Below are 21391 nucleotides of genomic sequence, written 5' to 3'. Positions count from 1 at the left end.
CTAATCAAGGTCTTCGATTACTTTGATTAAAGAGATACTTATCTGTTTATACGATTGTGAAACTAATGACTCATAAAGATTTGTAGCGCGTTGCAAATCACGAATCATAAACGTTACAACCAAATTATACAGTGCATACAATGCATTTGTTACTTTTACAGGTAGAGGCCAACGTAATATACATAGCCTACCATTAGCATACTGCAATGAATCCATCCATCCATCCATCCATCCATATATCCATACATACATACATACATACATACATACATACATACATACATACCATTCCAGGACAACAGTACTATTATGCATTACAATAGCTGTTGCTCTCTCTCTCTCTCTCTCTCTCTCTCTCTCTCTCTCTCTCTCTCTCTCTCTCTCTCTCTCTCTCTCTCTCTCTCTCTCTCTCTCTCTCTCTCTCTCTCTCTCTCTCTCTCTCTCGCTCGCTCTCTCTCTCTCCTCTCTCTCTCTCTCTCTCTCTCTCTCTCTCTCTCTCTCTCTCTCTCTCTCTCTCTCTCTCCTCTCTTCTCTCTCTCTCTCTCTCTCTCTCTCTCTCTCTCTCTCTCTCTCACAATCAATGCTTCACTTATATTGCACTTTGGTTTCGGAAAGTTAATCTTCGTAGATCATCATATTCCAGTTTCTATTATACACTGGGTACAACCACCTAGAGTGTTTGACATGGGAAACTCATTTAAAACTTACATTTACGTTAGCATTTCGAAGCTTGGAAATATTACCTCAGAGGCTATGAATAACCTAAACATTGCCTTAATAGAAGCAGAAAACTCCAGATCTGCCAGGGGGAAAACCCCAAGGACTCCCTCACCCCCAGAGGTCACTCATACATTCAACCAAAAATCAAATGTATCAACATCCTTTTTACTATCATAATGGTATTAAACTTTTCTTAAATATTTTCACCCTATTGTAATATGTGATGATATTGTCTTTTAAAGATGTGAAATGTTTGCCATAAAAATTGCCTTTAACTTCAAACCTCCCCTATCAATGATACTAGCATTAGATGTGCTGACCTTTACTACATGTATATAATGAAATCATTTAACTCTTTAAGAACAAATTTCAACCCTATGTAAGTTATAAAGCATAGTTTCTGATACTTGATGGTGCTGTCTTGTAAAGCATGGATTAAGTTATTGCTTGAAAGGGTCTGAAAAACCTCAATATTGGCTTAAGAGTAAAAATAATTCTTGGCTTCAAGAGGGAGACCCCTTCCCCTTTGGACTCCCACATGAGGTGGATATATCCCAGTCTCAAGCTCTTCCCCTCTTACTGTCAAGATGCTATCAAAGTATATTTCAAAAGTATTTCAACCCTATGTAGTTGCTTTTTACATGTGTGGTGTTGTTGTCTTCTAAACTTGAAAATTATTGTCTGAAAGGGTCTGAATAGTCTCAAAATCTACTTTTCAGAGAAAAAAAAAACAGGGCTTCTAGGGGAAGACCCCCTAGAACCCCCTCCACCATAAGAGATGTACATATTCCCTTCTCAAGCTCTCCCCCTACCTTTTACAGTGAAGATGCTATTAAACTCCTTTTTGGAATATATTTACCCTGTGTAGTCAATAATTATAATTATGATAGTGCTTACCCGGGATCTTATGAAGTAGATGCAAGACAGTCAAGCAGTCCACACTCAGTCAGGATCAAAAAATACCTGTCATGTGTATATTATAAATGGGAGGGGGGGGGGGTCATCACGTTTTAGAATTAAGTGGTAGGGGGTCAATCTGATTTTGGTTTTACAGATAGTGGGATCAATGACATTTTGTCGGCCCGGTTTAAGAATCCACCGCCCTCCCACCCATGCTTCCTAGGCCGGAAAAACTGACCGGTCCCTAACTACGTAGTGAAAAGACCAAACTAACCTCGAATGTGTTCCTGGATGGTAAACTGAATTTGAATGAAGAGAGTAGCTTTCGGTGGGCTTAAAAAAGGAAATGATTGATGTATATTACAGTGTTAATGACTAATTTGCATGATTACAGATTTTCAGTAATTAGAATATATAATAACATTGCATACTTGAATTTCAATATCATTTGTTATATACATTAACCATAACAAAGCGGATATGTCCTATACAATTTGCTGATATAGCTTAAAGTTTTAAAGAAAAAATTGCATAAATAATAATTTTAGGTAACTAGGTTGTATCTTAAAACTGTAAGCTTCAAATTTCGTATAATGTGATACATATATCAACCACAATAATAGACACCATGAAGTTTGGTGCTACTACTTTTACCTTCAATGAGTATTTTGAATAATAAACGATAATCAGTAATTAAGCAGTATGATGCACTCTTCAAATGTTTAATGATCTAGACTGTTACAAAATGACCTGTGTGTAGTCTAAAACAATGACCATAATAACGTTTCCGAATGGCCCGAACTGTGGCACCTCAAACTTAATTTGAAAAAAAAATGTAACGTGGTGACTTTCAGTAGGAAGTCATCTCCTATAAATACGCGTTCTCTGTAGTAGGCTTAAAGTGTAGTACGATTCATAGAAATATTTGCCACAGTTGTGTTAAATGAATCAAGAAAAGAGGAAATTTAAGATATAATTTCTAAAAAACGTCCTTATCGTGAAAATTTCGGTCGCTTTGCATTGCATTGCATTGCATTGCGTTGCGTACACTACAAACTGTCTTCAGTAAGACGCAACCTGATTATGTTCGAGGAGAAGCCTACTACAGAGAACGCCTACGCGTTCAATTACTGGACTTCCTGTTGATATTCAATGTTTGTTGATGTTTGTTGATATCCAATGTGTACATGTATGCCCATGACAAGTAAGACGCAACCTGATTGGTTGTGTGTCTCACTGAGCAGAAATTCGTTTGCATGTGCGCCAATTCAGATGTAGAGGAGGCGATCAGGCTAAAAATGTAAACATGTACCAAGAAGGTCAATTCAGGCAGAATAACGAAGGTAAAATAGCAATGAGCGATTAGCCGACATTTACATCGGATTTTAATCAGATTGAAATAAAGTAAGCCTGCCTATATCATTTAATGAAACATTTCCATAATTAATGATTTTCGATAAGTAATTAGCCATATCTTAAGATAACATGCTTCTCATTTTATATGATTGGGATGTGTTTTCTCATGTGACTATACTTACACTTACACGGTTGCATGTCACTTAAATGACAAACCCATGTCGAAGTAAAATTAGTAAGACATTCTCATAACACCTGTACAATTAAAAGCAAGTATTATGATGTAACCATTTCAACAATAATATCTTCAGTATTTTTGGTGCGGTATACATCCAACTATACATTTACGAATCCAAAGCATGTGTTCTAAAAAACTTGATGAAGTGAGTAATTTGTATAATTAAATGATGTTATCTGATTTGGTAATGTGCTAAGAACGCGAGCTTCGAATTTCATATAGCTCTGTACATGGGTTGATAGTGACAGAGCACGTGTCCTGGAAAGCTTGTTGATGTGGCTTGTAATATTAATGAATTATTTTCATATTAATGATCTTCGGTAATAAGGTAATGGTATTGATTTTTTCTTTCCTCTTTTGCACTATTTGTATGCTTGACACCAATACTGATAAATACTTATGTTTCATTTGGCAGTTTAAAGAAAATCTACATAACAATGTTATCGTCTATAGTGTTACGAAGCTTGGTAACTTTTATCCTTGTGACTCAAGCAGAGGCATTTGGACCTCCTAATGGAGCGAGTTACAATGTTGGTAATGAAGTTAATACTTTGTTATCCTTTGTGATATTCTCTGACATTTTATCCGTGTGATACTTAAATAATAATACGTTTTGTAGGGGCCATATCAATGGATATTATGTACTTTATTTATGGTGCTACTAACGGTATAGTATTGACGAGAGGGTAACATCACTTAACACTTATCATATAAGTGGAGGGTATGAGATAACTCTCTGCGTTTATCACTGTGTTTATATGTATGTATGCATGTATGTATGTATGTATGTATGTATGTATGTATGTATGTATGTATGTATGTATGTATGTATGTATGTATGTATGTATGCATGCATGCATGTATGTATGTATGTATGCATGCATGTATGTATGTATGTATGTATGCATGTATGTATGTATGTATGTATGTATGTATGTATGTATGTATGTATGTATGTATGTGTGTGTATGTAGGTATGCATACATGCATGCATGCATGCATGCATCCATGTATGTATGTATGTATGTATGTATGTATGTATGTATGTATGTATGTATGTATGTATGCATGCATGCATGCATGCATCCACGTATGAATGTATACATGTATGTATGTATGTATGTATGTATGTATGTATGTATGTATGTATGTATGTATGTATGTATGTATGTATGTATGCATGCATGTCTGTCTGTCTGTCTGTCTGTCTGTCTGTCTGTCTGTCTAATTAAATGGCTTTATGAACTCAAATAAAACCTGGTGCACTTCTGATTAAAGGCAAAATGATATCTAGGAACATCTTTGCAAGGGAAGATTCAGATTTCATATAATATGGTGTATTCATTGCTGATGAAAAAAAACGTACTTGTCGTTGACATAATCAAAGATTTTCAATAACGAGGCATTAGCTTAGATGTATACCATTCAAATCCCAAATCATTTATGTGTACATGTTACGTTTAGACTACCAGGGTAATGTTCCATATTGGTAGATCTTTGTAACTTGAAGGATGCACCATGCTATCAGTTGTTCTGTCGAGGCACGGAGGCATGCAAACTTGTTTATGAGTTAGGAATTAGCCACAAAAGTATATATTGTCACTCGCTGTTACGCTCATATAGACACAGAGAGAGATGCTATACATCACCAGTACTGCTGTAAGATAAAGACGTGCAATAATTTGTAAAACTTCCCTATCATGTGAATACTACTTTTAACCTTGAAATTATAGTGATGCCAAGTATTCAAAACGTAAATTCGTTATAACAGATTATCTTTAAATCAGCGCCATTGTTCTAGAAAGCAAATACACTTTCCACCAGCATAATTGTAGTGTTAAGAAGCTTGACAACTTTTATTCTTGTGATTCTAGCAAAGGCATTACCACCTCCTGGACGTCACAGATTGAGACGCGATGTTGGTAAGTTAATACTTACTTGTATGTTGTACTATTCTCTGACACTGTATCCGTGTGATAATTAAATAATAATACATGTTGGTAGGGGCCATATCATTGTGTATAATCTGTTTTAGATATGGTACTACTGATTGCATAGTTTTGATGAGAGGGTAACAATCACTTAACACTTATCATATAAAGTGGATGGAATGAAATGATTCTCTGTGAGTTTGACTATCTGTCTGTCTACGCATGTCTGTCTATCTGTCTGTCTGTATATGTCATAATTTTCTCCAACATGGCTTGGTGAATTTAAATGAATTTTGCAACAGAATGGTGATAAAAAGATATTCAGGGACATCTTTGGCATGCAAGCTTCAAATTGCATATTATTTGGTGTAAACATTGTTTATAACAAAACGCACATGTCTAAAATAACTTCTTAACTGAACTTAACATTTTAATTTCGATAATTAAATAGTGTCAGTAAGTAGGCAATTTGATAGGAATGCATGGCTTCATTTTCAATGTATTTAGTTCAATGAAGACATTAATAATAGTATAACGAATGTATATATGACAAAGATGTTGATGTAGCTTTTTTATTCTAAGTAGTCGTTGGCATAATTATATATTTTCAATAATCACGCGTTAGCTTAGCAGTGTACCATTCCAATTTCATATCAGTTTATGAGTACATGTTACGTTTAAACTACCAGGGTAATGTTCCTTATTGGTTACTATGTGTAACTTGAAGGATTCGCGACTCTATCGGTCGAAGTACGGGGTTATGCGGGCTTGTTTATGAGTTAGGAATAAGCCACAAAGGTATATATAATCACTCGCTGGAATGCTCATATAAACACTCAGAGAGATACTGTACATCACCAGTACTGTTGTAGGATAAAATTTCTGCAATAACTTTAAAAAGCTTTCCTAACATCTGAATACTACTTGTTACCTTGCAATGATAGTGATGTCGAGTATTCAAAACGTAAATTTGTTATAATAGACCATCTTTAACTCAGCGTCATTGTTCTAGAAAACAAATAAACTTTCCACCAGAATATTTCTAGTGTTAAGAAGGTTGATAACTTTAATATTTGTGATTCCAGCTGAGGCAATGCCATCTCCCCCTAAACTTCCCGGATTGAGACGCGATGTTGGTAAGTTAATACTTTGTTATACGTTGTTCTATTCTCTGTCATTCTATCCGTGTGATAATTAAATGATAATGATACATGTCGGTGGGGGCGATATCACTGTATATTCTCTGCGTTAGATATGGTGCTACTTACGGAATGGTATAGATTAGAGGGCTACAAGCACTTAACACTTATTCTGTCTGTTTGTTTGTACGGCTCTCTGTCTACGTTGTGACATTCTGTGATACTGTATCCGTGTGATAATGGCCATATCGATGCATATTGAACAAATATTGCCTGGCCATGAGGGCTATAGCACCCGTTTATTACACCCGAGGGACTGTGAGTTACCAGAATCACATGCTATTTCGCGAGGCCAAAGGCCGAGGGAAATAGCATGTGATCCTGGTAACTCACAGTCACGAGGGGGTAATGAACGGGTGCTATAGCCCGAATATAGGCCAGGCAATATGTGTTTTATAATATACCTCATGCTGTGAACTCGCGGTGGCATACGACATCGTCAGAAGCTGCCATTTTGACCTGCTGTGAACGCGCGGTGGACACGTGACCATGTACAAGTTGATAGAACTATTTCCCTAGGGAAATAGTCATTCTACTTTCCTATCACGTGACCGATTTTAGCGAATCATGGCACAGCATTATCACTACGTATACTATAAACTCTGCTACTGGTGGTATAGTATTGGTGAGAGGGCAATATCACTTAGTGCTTATCATGTAGGTGGAGGTTATGAGACTTTTTCTGTTTCTTTATCTGTATGTATGTATGTATGTATGTATGTATGAATGTATGTATGTATGTATGTATGTATGTATGTATGTATGTATGTATGTATGTATGTATGTGTATGTATGTATGTATGTATGTATGTATGTCTATGTCATAATGTTCTCCGAAACGGCTTGCTGAATTTAAATAAGACCTGGTGCACATCTACCTGAGGACAAAATGATATCCAGCAACATATTTGGCATGCAAGCTTCCAATGTTACATCATTTTGTGTATATTGATAATAACAAAACTCACATGCCTAAAATAGGTTCTTAACTTAGCTTCTTATTTTAATTTACATTATTAACTGTTTTCGGTAAGGAGGTAATTTGTTAAGACTGCATGCTTCGAAATTCATGTACATAGTTCAGTGTACACTTTGATGATAATATAGCGTATGTGTCTGACGAAATTGTTTGTCTTGTATTTTTTTTTTAATTCTGTTGAGTCACTGGCATAATCAAATAATTTCCATAATCAGACTTTAGAAAACAAATAAACTTTCTACCAGAATATTTCTAATGTTAAGAAGGTTGGTAACTTTAATCTTTGTGATTCCAGCTGAGGCAATGCCACCTCATGGACTTCACAGATTGAGACGCGATGTTGGTAAGTTAATACTTTGTTATACGTTGTTCTATTCTCTGTCATTCTATCCGTGTGATAATTAAATGATAATGATACATGTCGGTGGGGGCGATATCACTGTATATTCTCTGCGTTAGATATGGTGCTACTTACGGAATGGTATAGATTAGAGGGCTACAAGCACTTATAACTTATTCTGTCTGTTTGTTTGTACGGCTCTCTGTCTACGTTGTGACATTCTGTGATACTGTACCCGTGTGATAATAGCCATATCGATGCATATACTCTGCTACTGGTGGTATAGTATTGGTAAGAGGGCAATATCACTTAGTGCTTATCATGTAGGTGGTGGATATGAGACTTTTTCTGTTTCTTTATCTGTATGTATGTATGTATGTATGTATGTATGTATGTATGTATGTATGTATGTCTATGTCATAATGTTCTCCAAAACGGCTTGCTGAATTTAAATAAGACCTGGTGCACATCTACCTGAGGACAAAATGATATCCAGCAACATATTTGGCATGCAATCTTCCAATGTTACATAATTTTGTGTATATTGATAATAACAAAACTCACATGCCTAAAATAAGTTCTTAACTTAGCTTCTTATTTTAATTTACATTATTAACTGTTTTCGTTAAGGAGGTAATTTGTCAAGACTGCATGCTTCGAAATTCATGTACATAGTTCAGTGTACACTTTGATAATAATATAGCGTATGTGTCTGACGAAATTGTTTGTCTTGTATTTTTTTAAATTCTATTGAGTCACTGGCATAATCAAATAATTTCCATAATCAGACTTTAGAAAACAAATAAACTTTCCACCAGAATATTTCTAATGTTAAGAAGGTTGATAACTTTAGTCTTTGTGATTCCAGCTGAGGCAAGGCCACCTCATGGACTTCACGGATTGAGACGCGATGTTGGTAAGTTAATACTTTGTTATACGTTGTTCTATTCTCTGTCATTCTATCCGTGTGATAATTAAATGATAATGATACATGTCGGTGGGGGCGATATCACTGTATATTCTCTGCGTTAGATATGGTGCTACTTACGGAATGGTATAGATTAGAGGGCTACAAGCACTTATAACTTATTCTGTCTGTTTGTTTGTACGGCTCTCTGTCTACGTTGTGACATTCTGTGATACTGTACCCGTGTGATAATAGCCATATCGATGCATATACTCTGCTACTGGTGGTATAGTATTGGTAAGAGGGCAATATCACTTAGTGCTTATCATGTAGGTGGTGGATATGAGACTTTTTCTGTTTCTTTATCTGTATGTATGTATGTATGTATGTATGTATGTATGTATGTATGTATGTATGTATGTATGTATGTATGTATGTATGTATGTATGTATGTATGTCTATGTCATAATGTTCTCCAAAACGGCTTGCTGAATTTAAATAAGACCTGGTGCACATCTACCTGAGGACAAAATGATATCCAGCAACATATTTGGCATGCAATCTTCCAATGTTACATCATTTTGTGTATATTGATAATAACAAAACTCACATGCCTAAAATAAGTTCTTAACTTAGCTTCTTATTTTAATTTACATTATTAACTGTTTTCGTTTAGGAGGTAATTTGTCAAGACTGCATGCTTCGAAATTCATGTACATAGTTCAGTGTACACTTTGATAATAATATAGCGTATGTGTCTGACGAAATTGTTTGTCTTGTATTTTTTAAAATTCTATTGAGTCACTGGCATAATCAAATAATTTCCATAATCAGACTTTAGAAAACAAATAAACTTTCCACCAGAATATTTCTAATGTTAAGAAGGTTGATAACTTTAATCTTTGTGATTCCAGCTGAGGCAATGCCACCTCATGGACTTCACGGATTGAGACGCGATGTTGGTAAGTTAATACTTTGTTATACGTTGTTCTATTCTCTGTCATTCTATCCGTGTGATAATTAAATGATAATGATACATGTCGGAGGGGGCGATATCACTGTATATTCTCTGCGTTAGATATGGTGCTACTTACGGAATGGTATAGATTAGAGGGCTACAAGCACTTATAACTTATTCTGTCTGTTTGTTTGTACGGCTCTCTGTCTACGTTGTGACATTCTGTGATACTGTACCCGTGTGATAATAGCCATATCGATGCATATACTCTGCTACTGGTGGTATAGTATTGGTAAGAGGGCAATATCACTTAGTGCTTATCATGTAGGTGGTGGATATGAGACTTTTTCTGTTTCTTTATCTGTATGTATGTATGTATGTATGTATGTATGTATGTATGTATGTATGTATGTATGTATGTATGTATGTATGTATGTATGTCTATGTCATAATGTTCTCCAAAACGGCTTGCTGAATTTAAATAAGACCTGGTGCACATCTACCTGAGGACAAAATGATATCCAGCAACATATTTGGCATGCAATCTTCCAATGTTACATCATTTTGTGTATATTGATAATAACAAAACTCACATGCCTAAAATAAGTTCTTAACTTAGCTTCTTATTTTAATTTACATTATTAACTGTTTTCGTTTAGGAGGTAATTTGTCAAGACTGCATGCTTCGAAATTCATGTACATAGTTCAGTGTACACTTTGATAATAATATAGCGTATGTGTCTGACGAAATTGTTTGTCTTGTATTTTTTAAAATTCTATTGAGTCACTGGCATAATCAAATAATTTCCATAATCAGACTTTAGAAAACAAATAAACTTTCCACCAGAATATTTCTAATGTTAAGAAGGTTGATAACTTTAATCTTTGTGATTCCAGCTGAGGCAATGCCACCTCATGGACTTCACGGATTGAGACGCGATGTTGGTAAGTTAATACTTTGTTATACGTTGTTCTATTCTCTGTCATTCTATCCGTGTGATAATTAAATGATAATGATATATGTCGGAGGGGGCGATATCACTGTATATTCTCTGCGTTAGATATGGTGCTACTTACGGAATGGTATAGATTAGAGGGCTACAAGCACTTATCACTTATTCTGTCTGTTTGTTTGTACGGCTCTCTGCCTACGTTGTGACATTCTGTGATACTGTATCCGTGTGATAATGGCCATATCGATGCATATACTCTGCTACTGGTGGTATAGTATTGGTAAGAGGGCAATATCACTTAGTGCTTATCATGTAGGTGGTGGATATGAGACTTTTTCTGTTTCTTTATCTGTATGTATGTATGTATGTATGTATGTATGTATGTATGTATGTATGTATGTATGTATGCATGTATGTATGTCTATGTCATAATGTTCTCCAAAACGGCTTGCTGAATTTAAATAAGACCTGGTGCACATCTACCTGAGGACAAAATGATATCCAGCAACATATTTGGCATGCAATCTTCCAATGTTACATCATTTTGTGTATATTGATAATAACAAAACTCACATGCCTAAAATAAGTTCTTAACTTAGCTTCTTATTTTAATTTACATTATTAACTGTTTTCGTTAAGGAGGTAATTTGTCAAGACTGCATGCTTCGAAATTCATGTACATAGTTCAGTGTACACTTTGATAATAATATAGCGTATGTGTCTGACGAAATTGTTTGTCTTGTATTTTTTAAAATTCTATTGAGTCACTGGCATAATCAAATAATTTCCATAATCAGACTTTAGAAAACAAATAAACTTTCCACCAGAATATTTCTAATGTTAAGAAGGTTGATAACTTTAATCTTTGTGATTCCAGCTGAGGCAATGCCACCTCATGGACTTCACGGATTGAGACGCGATGTTGGTAAGTTAATACTTTGTTATACGTTGTTCTATTCTCTGTCATTCTATCCGTGTGATAATTAAATGATAATGATATATGTCGGAGGGGGCGATATCACTGTATATTCTCTGCGTTAGATATGGTGCTACTTACGGAATGGTATAGATTAGAGGGCTACAAGCACTTATCACTTATTCTGTCTGTTTGTTTGTACGGCTCTCTGCCTACGTTGTGACATTCTGTGATACTGTATCCGTGTGATAATGGCCATATCGATGCATATACTCTGCTACTGGTGGCATAGTATTGGTGAGAGGGCAATATCACTTAGTGCTTATCATGTAGGTGGAGGTTATGAGACTTTTTCTGTTTCTTTATCTGTATGTATGTATGTATGTATGTATGTATGTATGTATGTATGTATGTATGTATGTATGTATGTATGTATGTATGTATGTGTGTCTGTCTATGTCATAATGTTCTCCGAAACGGCTTGCTGAATTTAAATAAGACCTGGTGCACATCTAAGGACAAAATGATATCCAGCAACATATTTGGCATGCAAGCTTCCAATGTGACATCATTTTGTGTACATTGATAATAACAAAACTCACATGCCTAAAATAAGTTCTTAACTTAGCTTCTTATTTTAATTTACATTATTAACTGTTTTCGTTAAGGAGGTAATTTGTTAAGACTGCATGCTTCGAAATTCATGTACATAGTTCAGTGTACACTTTGATAATATTATAGCGTATGTGTCTGACGAAATTGTTTGCATTTGTTTTTTAATTCTATTGAGTCACTGGCATAATCAAATAATTTCCATAATCAGACTTTAGCTTAGCAGTATACCATTGAAATATCATGTCAGTTTATTAGTACATATTACGTTTAAACTACCATGGTAATGTGCCTTATTGGTAAATCTTTGTAACTTGAAGGATTCTCCACGCTATCGGTCTTACTGTCGAGGTAAGGGGTCATGCGGGATTGTTTATAAATTAGAAATTAGCCACAGGGGTGTATATCCTTAATCGCTCGTACGCTCATATAAACTCACAGAGAGATATTGTACATCACTAGTAGTGTTGTAAGATAAAGATCTGGAATGACTTTTAAAACTTCCCTAATATTTGAAAATAACTTGTAACGCTGACAGTATAGTAATGTTACTTATTCAAAACGAAAATTGTTATCAAAGATTATCTTTAACTCAGCGCAATTGTTCTAGAAAATAAATAAACTTTCCTCCAGTATATTGCTAGTGTTAAGAAGCTTGATAACTGCTATCCTTGTGATTCTAGAAAAGTCACCACCTGCTGGACTTCACGGATTGAGACGCGATGTTGGTAAGTTAATACTTTGTTTTGCTTTGTGTTATTCTCAAACACTGTATCCGCGTGTTAATTAAATAACAATACATATTGGTAGGGGTCATACCAATGTCTATAATCTGCATTAGATATGGTACTACTGGCGATATAGTATTGGGGAGAGGGCAATATCACTTAGCACTTATCATCTAAGTTGAGGGCATGAGATTATTATATGTATGTTTATCCGTCTGTCTGTCTGTCTGTCTGTCTGTCTGTCTGTCTGTCTGTCTGTCTGTCTGTCTGTCTGTCTGTCTTTCTGTCTGCCTGCCTGCCTGCCTGCCTGCCTGCCTGTCTGTATGTAGGTATGTAGGTATGTAGGTATGTATGTATGTATGTATGTATGTATGTATGTATGTACGTATGCATGTATGTATGCATGTATGTATGTATGTATGTATGTATGTATGTATGTATATATGTCTGTCCGTTTGTCTGTCTGTCTGTGTCATAATGTTCTCTAAAACGGCTTACTTATACCTGGTAAACATCTGCCTGAAGACGAAATTATATCCAGTACCATCTTTGCCATGCAAGCTTTCAATTTAATATCATTTGGTTTATACATTGATGATAACAAAGTTCACATGTCAAAAAGTTCTTAACTTAGCTTTTGATTTTAATTTGCATATTTAACTGTTTTCGGTACGGAGGGAATTTCTTACAACTTTATTCATAGTTCTTGTACATAGTTCAATGTACACTTTGATAGTAATATAGCGCAAAGTTGTTGAATCTTTTTCCTATTCTAATGAGTAATTGAGAACAACCAGGCATTAGCTTAGCAGTATACCATTCAAATCTCATGTCAGTTTATGAGTACATATTACGTTTAAACTACCATGGTAATGTGCCTTATTGGTAAATCTTTGTAACTTGAAGGATTCTCCACGCTATCGGTCTTACTGTCGAGGTACGGTGTCATGCAGGCTTGTTTATAAATTAGAAATTAGCCACAAAGGTATATGTCGTTACTCGCTCGTATGCTCATATAAACACACAGAGAGATACTGTACATCTTCAGTACTGCTGTAAGATAAAGATCTGGAATGACTTTTAAAACTTCCCTAACATTAAAATACTACTTGTAACCTAGATATTATAGCGATGTCAGTTATTCAAAACTAATTTTTTTGTTAAAGATTATCTTTAGCATATCGTCATTGTTATAGAAAACGAATAATCTTTCCACCAGCATACAATATACGTAAAGTCACATTTGACCATGTCTTTCCCCCGGGGTAAATCTTGGGCAGAGGATGTGTAAATGTGATGAGTATGAGACGAAGTTCCACCTCTAACTTAATTTACCCCTGGTGATCTCACACCTGGAGGTTGTAGACAGTCGAAAGTGGCACTGCGTCTCATACTACACCTGGACAGAGATGGAGGTTAGGTGGGTCACAGGTAGGGTAAATGTTGGGTAAAGGTGGTTGACTTTTTGCATAGTGATATTTCTAGTGTTAAGAAGCTTGATAACTGTTATCCTTGTGATTCTAGCAAATGAAACACCACCTCAAGGACTTCACGGATTGAGACGCGACGTTGGTAAGTTAACACTTTGTTATACGTTGTACTATTCTCTGACACTGTATCCGTGTGATAATTAAATAATAATACATGTTGATAGACAGTGTGTTGGCATGTTTATATTTATTCTACGATTTTTTTTATATTTCTGCCCTTTTTATATATATATTTAATTCTTAAATATTTGTCATGTTATTTACATTCAAATTTTTATTTATTCATTTTTTTCATTTCTCTTGATTTTATTTTTTATGTTCCGAGTTGTTTACCTTTCCAGTCTTGTACCACTTGATTTCCACAGCAGGGGTGTGGTGTAGGACTGTTATTACTGATGTCCAGTAGGCCTAGCACATGCAAATACATACAATGATACTAGCTACTGGCATATGGTAGACCTTTCTGTGTTCTAAGTGCTCTTTGTACAACCATTCATTTCGTTGCTCTAAACGTTCAGTATGCTAAGTGCCTTATTCTTACCCAGTGAAAAGTTCGTACAGGCACAGAATGTAAAGTATGTATGAAGTATAAAAAAATATCAAATTCATTAAATGTAAACTCCTCTAACCATCACCCACCTATCTAGAATGTATTTCATTCAATTACAAAATGCAAAAGAGCATTAAGTATACAAGTATTTACAGATGACCGAGATTTTTAGATTTGTTTTTGGTGGTCTGATAGATTAATCCAGAATCCACTAACCCCCCCCCCCCCCTTCATCATATAATTTCATTAGTCCCTGATTTCAGCCTTTTGCCCTCTGTTGATTGGATAAGAAGAAGACACATATTGGATTAATGATTTAGCACAACGAGTTCAATGGTTGAACAAAGAGCACTTAGAGCACAGATAGGCCTAACATCTGAAAGTAAGAGTGCCATTGTATGTATTTGTATGTATTCAAATAAAATGTGCACTCAATTGAGTATAACGACGTGTTAGGTCTACCGGAAGTCGGTCGTATGAGAGCTACACAGCCCTGCTATTGAAATCGAGTGGTCCTCGACTGGGAAAATAAATCGCCACAAGAATAATAAAAATATAGACAAAATTTAAAAAATAAAATACAATACAAAAATGAAATATAAATAAGATAAGACAAACAAAATATTCAAAATGTTTGACCTACTCGGGTTGCCATAAAAATGCGCCCTCAGAGGCAGAGATTTACATATATTGAAATTAAAAAGCAACTTAGTAAAGGTTTGTGCTTGGAAAAAACTGTTTTTTCCTAGTATTATAACTTTGCTTTTATTTTCCAAGAATAAGCTTTAATTACTCTTTGTAAGTTTTATTTTATTACTAAGGGAGTAATTCTTTTCCATTAGCAAACTTGGTTAATTTTGTAATCAATCTTTGAAAATTTATTAAATCTGATTCAAATTCTAACTGAATGATCCGAGCTGAGGGTGGATTTGAATCACACTGTCTGATCCAGTTAGACACTGAATAGGGACAAGTGATTAGTTCAAAACATGTCTGTATCTCAATCAAAAGTGGAAGAAGATAACTTGTGTATGAATCGTAATGCTTCCATGATGAACATACATAGTATTGCATGTATATTTATTATTTTACGGTTAACAGTTTATTGAAATTTTATGTTCATTATCAATGCCACAAACTCGGTATTATTCTGTAATGGAAATTTTAATGTAACCAATCTTTAATATGTACCGTGTTCTTCTTTTACAGGTACACCAGCAAGAAGCTTAAGAACCAACCAAGATTAAACCCTGTGAAAGTTTTGAAAAACCGTTTATTTTACCTAGATTGCCAATATGCTACATATCAACTTTTACACTTTCATGGTTTACAAGATTCTATCGATATACAGACTATCTATCTATATATATATATATATATTCTTTTTGCAAAATACTGTTCAATATCTTGCTGCGAGCAATCACATTTCCGGTTACACTGGAAAAATTACAACGAGTAACAATGTTTGGAATGGTATTTGGCAAATAACATACTAATCCGTCACCTGTGACTACGATTTCATTTCTGAATATCTAAAAAATACCATTTCATTTCAAAATAAAATAACGATTTGCGTAATATATTGTCGAGCCTAGTATCACACATCCAATGACTGCATAATGGAGTTGTTTACAACTCAGCCTTAACTGTATCATCAGAGTGTGCATTTGCTCTGTAGTAATGACGTAACTATGTGCGTGTCACTGTAAGTCAGATTCAAGCAAATCCACTTTTAGCTGAAACATGAGTGCGTCCTTGTTTTGGGCACAGTTATCAATAAAACGTATACATACATGTTCATAATGTGCTTTGTTGCTCTAGTTAAGCAAAAATCGCACCAGTGGTGGTAATATTTATATCGTTTAGAAATTTAGGCACTCATGATTTCGACTACGCGTCTGCCATTACCACACTCTTTCTGTTCTGTAGTTGAATTGTTGTACGATTTCCCCGTGACACGCAATTTACAATTGATAAAAAATAATTACAATTGTTAAGATACATAAATGTCATATTTGGTATTTTTGACATAGTTTACCAAAAAACCTAACGTGAAATTTACTTCTGCGCTATTTCCTTAGTAACAGGAGTTAACAACAGCGCGATCTATTAATAAGTTGATTTACTACTAACCCTGTATTAATTACACTCATCTCCACTAGATAACAATTGTCAAGTGTTTCGATTAAACAACAGAGATTAATACTTGTAAACAAGATAACTTATTGATTAGCGAATTCAAATTAATGTTTGTTTTTCAACTGGCATGATCGCCGAGATCTCTACACGTGTACAGTTTAAACACAACATTATCTCAGTCCTAAGCTCAATCTTTTAAGTATTCTGGTGGCGAGTTCATCGTGTCTTCTAGAATAACGAATCAAGGTGAAAGATCGTCTTTCATAAATTATATTTGGAAAAAACGACGTCATTCAGTATATATATGAGAATGTAATTGTGAATAAAGTTATTCTTGGTTCCTTCCTTGATTTTGATTTGCAACGCAATTGTGTGTGTGGTGTCTCTCTCTCTCTGCCTGTATGTATGAGTGCGAGCGAGTGACAATACCTGTGTGGCTTATTCCTGACTATAGACAAGCCAGACTCGGTACCATAGAAAAACAGGTTGGAGAATCGCTATACGTTACGCTGATCTTCCTAGTAGGAAAATAACTTATGCACTGAAACATAACAAGTCAGGTAGTCCCTAAAATGTAACACTTTGGATAGTCTCTCTCTCTCTCTCTCTCTCTCTCTCTCTCTCTCTCTCTCTCTCTCTCTCTCTCTCTCTCTCTCTCTCTCTCTCTCTCTCTCTCTCTCTCTCTCTCTCTCTCTCTCTCTCTCTCTCTCTCTCTCTCTCTCTCTCTCTCTCTCTCTCTCTCTCTCTCTCTCTCCAACAACAATTTGTGCAAGGGTTGTAATTTGAGTTTTGCGAAGCAGCTTTCTGCAAATCAACTGCTTGTAATGTAAATTTGACCCAGTAAAATAAGAACACGATAAAGCTTGAACTGTATAAGACTATTATGTAGTTTTTTCGTCTGTTTGTTTGTTTGTTTGTTTGTTTGTTTGTTTGTTTGTTTGTTTGTTTGTTTGTTTGTTTGTTTGTACCTGTAAACTACGTGATGTTGAAACACAAATTGACTCGTGGATGTCTGACGACGCTTTGGATTGAACACCTGTATAGGTGTGAATGTCTAGATTTGTCTGGTATTAGAAAAAACATAGGGTAAATTACATTCCTCATCACCCTACGTAAAATTAATAACAGAAGCACGCAAATACAGCCTTCCATAATTATATGCAAACAATAAAACGTCCCCATACCAGTGCATAGAGTAAACGAAGTTTGACAGAGTATAGTGCAGACGTTGACGTGTATTTGTATGCAGTTAGCTTTACAATGGAGGGCTGATTTAAAGTTTATTTTACAGTGGCACTACACAACTCCTTCGTTGGCAGAATTTCTGGTTAAGTTCACCATGTTTGGAAAACGGTGCTTTAATTTGGCGATATGTCTACTTCTATGGAATAGTCGTAGTCGTAATGCTCAATTTGATATCCCTACGTGTATTAAAAATAGCGAATACTCTCGGTATTGCTACAGGCCTGACGTGTGTCCGTTTTAATGTAGATTGATGCCAAACGGTACGTGTCCTGGTGTCCAATGTACACATGTTGACTGACATTATTTGGGCGATACCGTACGTTTCAACGGTCTCTCCTCGGGACTAGCCAGTCACACCAAAACAGTCTCGTTTCCCCTAAAGGAATAACAGAACAAATGGAAAGAATTACGCCATTCAGTCTATACGGGAATCTCGGTTCCCCTAGGGGAAACAACAATGTTTAGGTGTGACTGACTAGTCCTGAAGGGAAACAAAAGTGTTTTCTTTATTACTCCCTTTCTTGTCTTTTTTTTTGTCTTTCTCAGTGACGGTGTTCTTTTTCCGAAATTTAGACGAATCGAGCATAAACAATTCATTGCTTTGGCCATTGCTTGCGGTTGTAGTTGCAGACGAGCCAGACATGTTTAAAATTAGTTGTTTGTTGAAAATGTCGCGCATAGATGACGTTATCATTAGGCACTAATGGAACTAGTCCTAGTGACTAGTTCCATTAATTAGTGCCTGCTACGTCATCTATCGTGGAACAGCGTAAGAATGGTCCATAGCATGTGATGTCGCTTTGACCAATCACGACCGAGGGTTGAGTATGCGGTGTGTTATAGCAAACAATAACTCATCTAACATGTACGTGATAATCTCGAACTTCATGGCATACATATTGTAGATCAAGGTAAGCCGACTTTGAATAATGATATGGAAATACAAAAATGGGGACAGATGGCGGTTCATCAAAACGCGAGAATTTAACATCATAGAGCAAACTGGCCTTAGTGATGTAGAATCACTCCTTGAAGACCATATGACCGTCAAATCGGTGAAAATTGACAACGTCCCGATCAAGAGGTGAATGACCTGACATATAAGTTAGAATCATCAATGTCTGATGTGGGTATATATCTAATGATGGCTATCATCTGAAAATACATTCTTCTTATCTCACATTTACTTAAAATGTTTATTTACAAAATTTAACATCCGCATGGAATGTGATGATGTTTTTAATGATTCCAATTACAGCCCGTTTCATTTTAGTGTTCACTAGCCCTGTTTGATACAATCACACAGATGTCAGTAAGAAACAGTACATGTCACTACACACCAAAGATAAAAAGATTGAATGAATGAAGTTTTTTGGAACATTTTTTTCTATATGAAATGATCTAAATTGCCACCATTCAGATGTCAGTGTAGACTGTAAAACATTGGTTTTCAGGTATCTCCATCGACTAGTGTATTTGAATGGAGTCATACAGACAAAGGGGGGGGGGCGCTTAAAAAGCGCGATCATGTTATCTTGAAATTTCGAATATGCAGTTTGTTATTGGTTTACGTGTGGTTGCTTAAAAAAGAAAGTGAACGCTAACATAAAAAAATGTAGGAAAGTAAGGCTGAATTTGTATTATCGTTGGAATATGGCACACACACACACACACACACACACACACACACACACACACACACACACACACGTTGATGTAACATTAACATACATTACACCTTAAAGGCTATCGTGGCAATAATAACAGGATTCATGTTTTCTGTTTCATTACATTTTCTTCATGTCATTGATTACTTGGAAAAAACTAACGAGTAGAATATTAATACCGTTAATGTTCTCCAACACTGTGGATCAAGGTAGACAGATTTTGAATAATGATATGGAAATACAAAAGTGGGGACAAAGGAAAAGGGATAACGTCACGATCAAGAGGTGAATAAGATAAAAGATAAAGTAAACATTTGTATAGCGCCAAAATCCAAAAATAAAAATTGTTCAGAGGCGCTTCACAAAATATATTTAAAAAAAAGAAACTTTCCATAAAATACACAAAGTCTAAATTATGCAATGGAAAAGAAAATGTTCCACAAATGTTCCTTATGTCTAAAAATTAAAAATATCAAAAATAAGTTTAAGTTCAGATAATACGCTTAGAAATACGCTTCTCTAAAAAGGTATGTCTTGATACTCCCTTTAAAAGATGACACTGTTTGACATTGTTTGATTTCCTGTGGTAATTTATTCCATAGTTCTGGTGCAGCAGTAACAAACGCACGTTTTCCATAAGTATGTTGAGCTGGGTTAATTGTGAGAAGAAATTTGTCCTTTGACCGAAGTTCGCGTACAGGCTCATACCGATTGAGTAGATTTGATAGATATGGCGGTGCTAAGCCATGCAGTGCCTTGAACGTAATCAGAAGAAGCTTGAACTTAATTCGTTGCTGTATTGGAAGCCAGTGAAGTTTGAACAGTACGGGTGTTATGTGGTTCGTCTTCTTGGTCCTGGTGATTAATCGCGCACATGTATTTTGAACACACTGTAATTTCCGTAGATACTTGAGTGGTGTACCATGTAAAAGGGCATTGCAATAGTCAAGTCTGGATGTTACAAATGCATGAATTAACATCTTTACTGCATATTCAGAGAGATATGGTGTTATTTTACTGATGTTTCTTATATGATAATATGCGGCCTTGCAGACTTGGTTGACTTGATTTTCCATGGACATTCGGCTATCAAGAGTTGTTCCAAGGTTTCTAACTGCAGTGGATGACTGTATCTGGATTCCTCCAATTTTCATGGTTGGTTTATCAAGTTTACTGATATTTTTACTTGAACCAAAGAAAAGTAACTCTGTTTTATCCGGATTTATTTTCAGCAGGTTTTCATTCATCCATCTTTGGATACATAGTACACAGTGTTCCATACGCAATATGTTATTGTCCATGTCTTTTAACTTGAAACACAGATAGAGTGTGGAGTCATATGCATAGAAATGAAAATCTATGTTGTTCTCTCTTAGTAAGTCACCAAGTGGAGATGTGTAAATTGTAAACAGAATCGGGCCAAGTACTGATCCCTGGGGAACACCATACTGGAGAGTGTGACATTTTGATGATGTATCATTTACTTGTACTGTCTGTTGACGATTTCTGAGGTATGACTCGATCCATGATCGATGCAGTTCCTGTAATACCCATACGATTTTG

The 21391-nt window shown here is 35.5% G+C and overlaps 2 protein-coding genes and 1 long non-coding RNA gene across 3 annotated transcripts in view; 2 read left to right on the top strand and 1 right to left on the bottom strand.

Moving 5' to 3' along the window:
* Positions 1 to 9594, top strand: part of LOC144439768 (uncharacterized) — a 16560-nt gene extending 6966 nt beyond the window's left edge. Inside the window, exons 2-7 of the mRNA XM_078129000.1 lie at positions 3630 to 3748; positions 5089 to 5136; positions 6231 to 6281; positions 7619 to 7666; positions 8532 to 8579; positions 9485 to 9594. Coding sequence (XP_077985126.1) covers positions 3652 to 3748; positions 5089 to 5136; positions 6231 to 6281; positions 7619 to 7666; positions 8532 to 8579; positions 9485 to 9594 — 402 coding nt within the window. The 5' untranslated portion in view covers positions 3630 to 3651. The remainder of the gene's footprint in view (positions 1 to 3629; positions 3749 to 5088; positions 5137 to 6230; positions 6282 to 7618; positions 7667 to 8531; positions 8580 to 9484) is intronic.
* An 836-nt stretch (positions 9595 to 10430) lies between these two features.
* Positions 10431 to 17235, top strand: LOC144440345 (uncharacterized). The gene is made up of 5 exons (XR_013481193.1): positions 10431 to 10473; positions 11359 to 11406; positions 12693 to 12737; positions 14262 to 14309; positions 15987 to 17235. It is a non-coding gene; the product is annotated as an uncharacterized LOC144440345 (long non-coding RNA).
* A 3096-nt stretch (positions 17236 to 20331) lies between these two features.
* On the bottom strand, positions 20332 to 21129 carry LOC144439767 (uncharacterized). Its single transcript, XM_078128999.1, has one exon. The coding sequence runs from the start codon at positions 21127 to 21129 to the stop codon at positions 20332 to 20334; it is 798 nt and encodes a 265-aa protein (XP_077985125.1).
* Positions 21130 to 21391: the final 262 nt, after the last annotated feature.

Source organism: Glandiceps talaboti, chromosome 9 (genome assembly GCF_964340395.1).
Source record: "Glandiceps talaboti chromosome 9, keGlaTala1.1, whole genome shotgun sequence".
Classification (NCBI taxonomy): domain Eukaryota; kingdom Metazoa; phylum Hemichordata; class Enteropneusta; family Spengelidae; genus Glandiceps; species Glandiceps talaboti.
This window is presented reverse-complemented; position numbering and strand designations above follow the sequence as displayed.

Coding starts and splice junctions, on each gene's coding strand:
- LOC144439767 (XM_078128999.1), bottom strand. CDS start 21,129: ATGGACAATAACATATTGCGTATGGAACACTGTGTACTATGTATCCAA.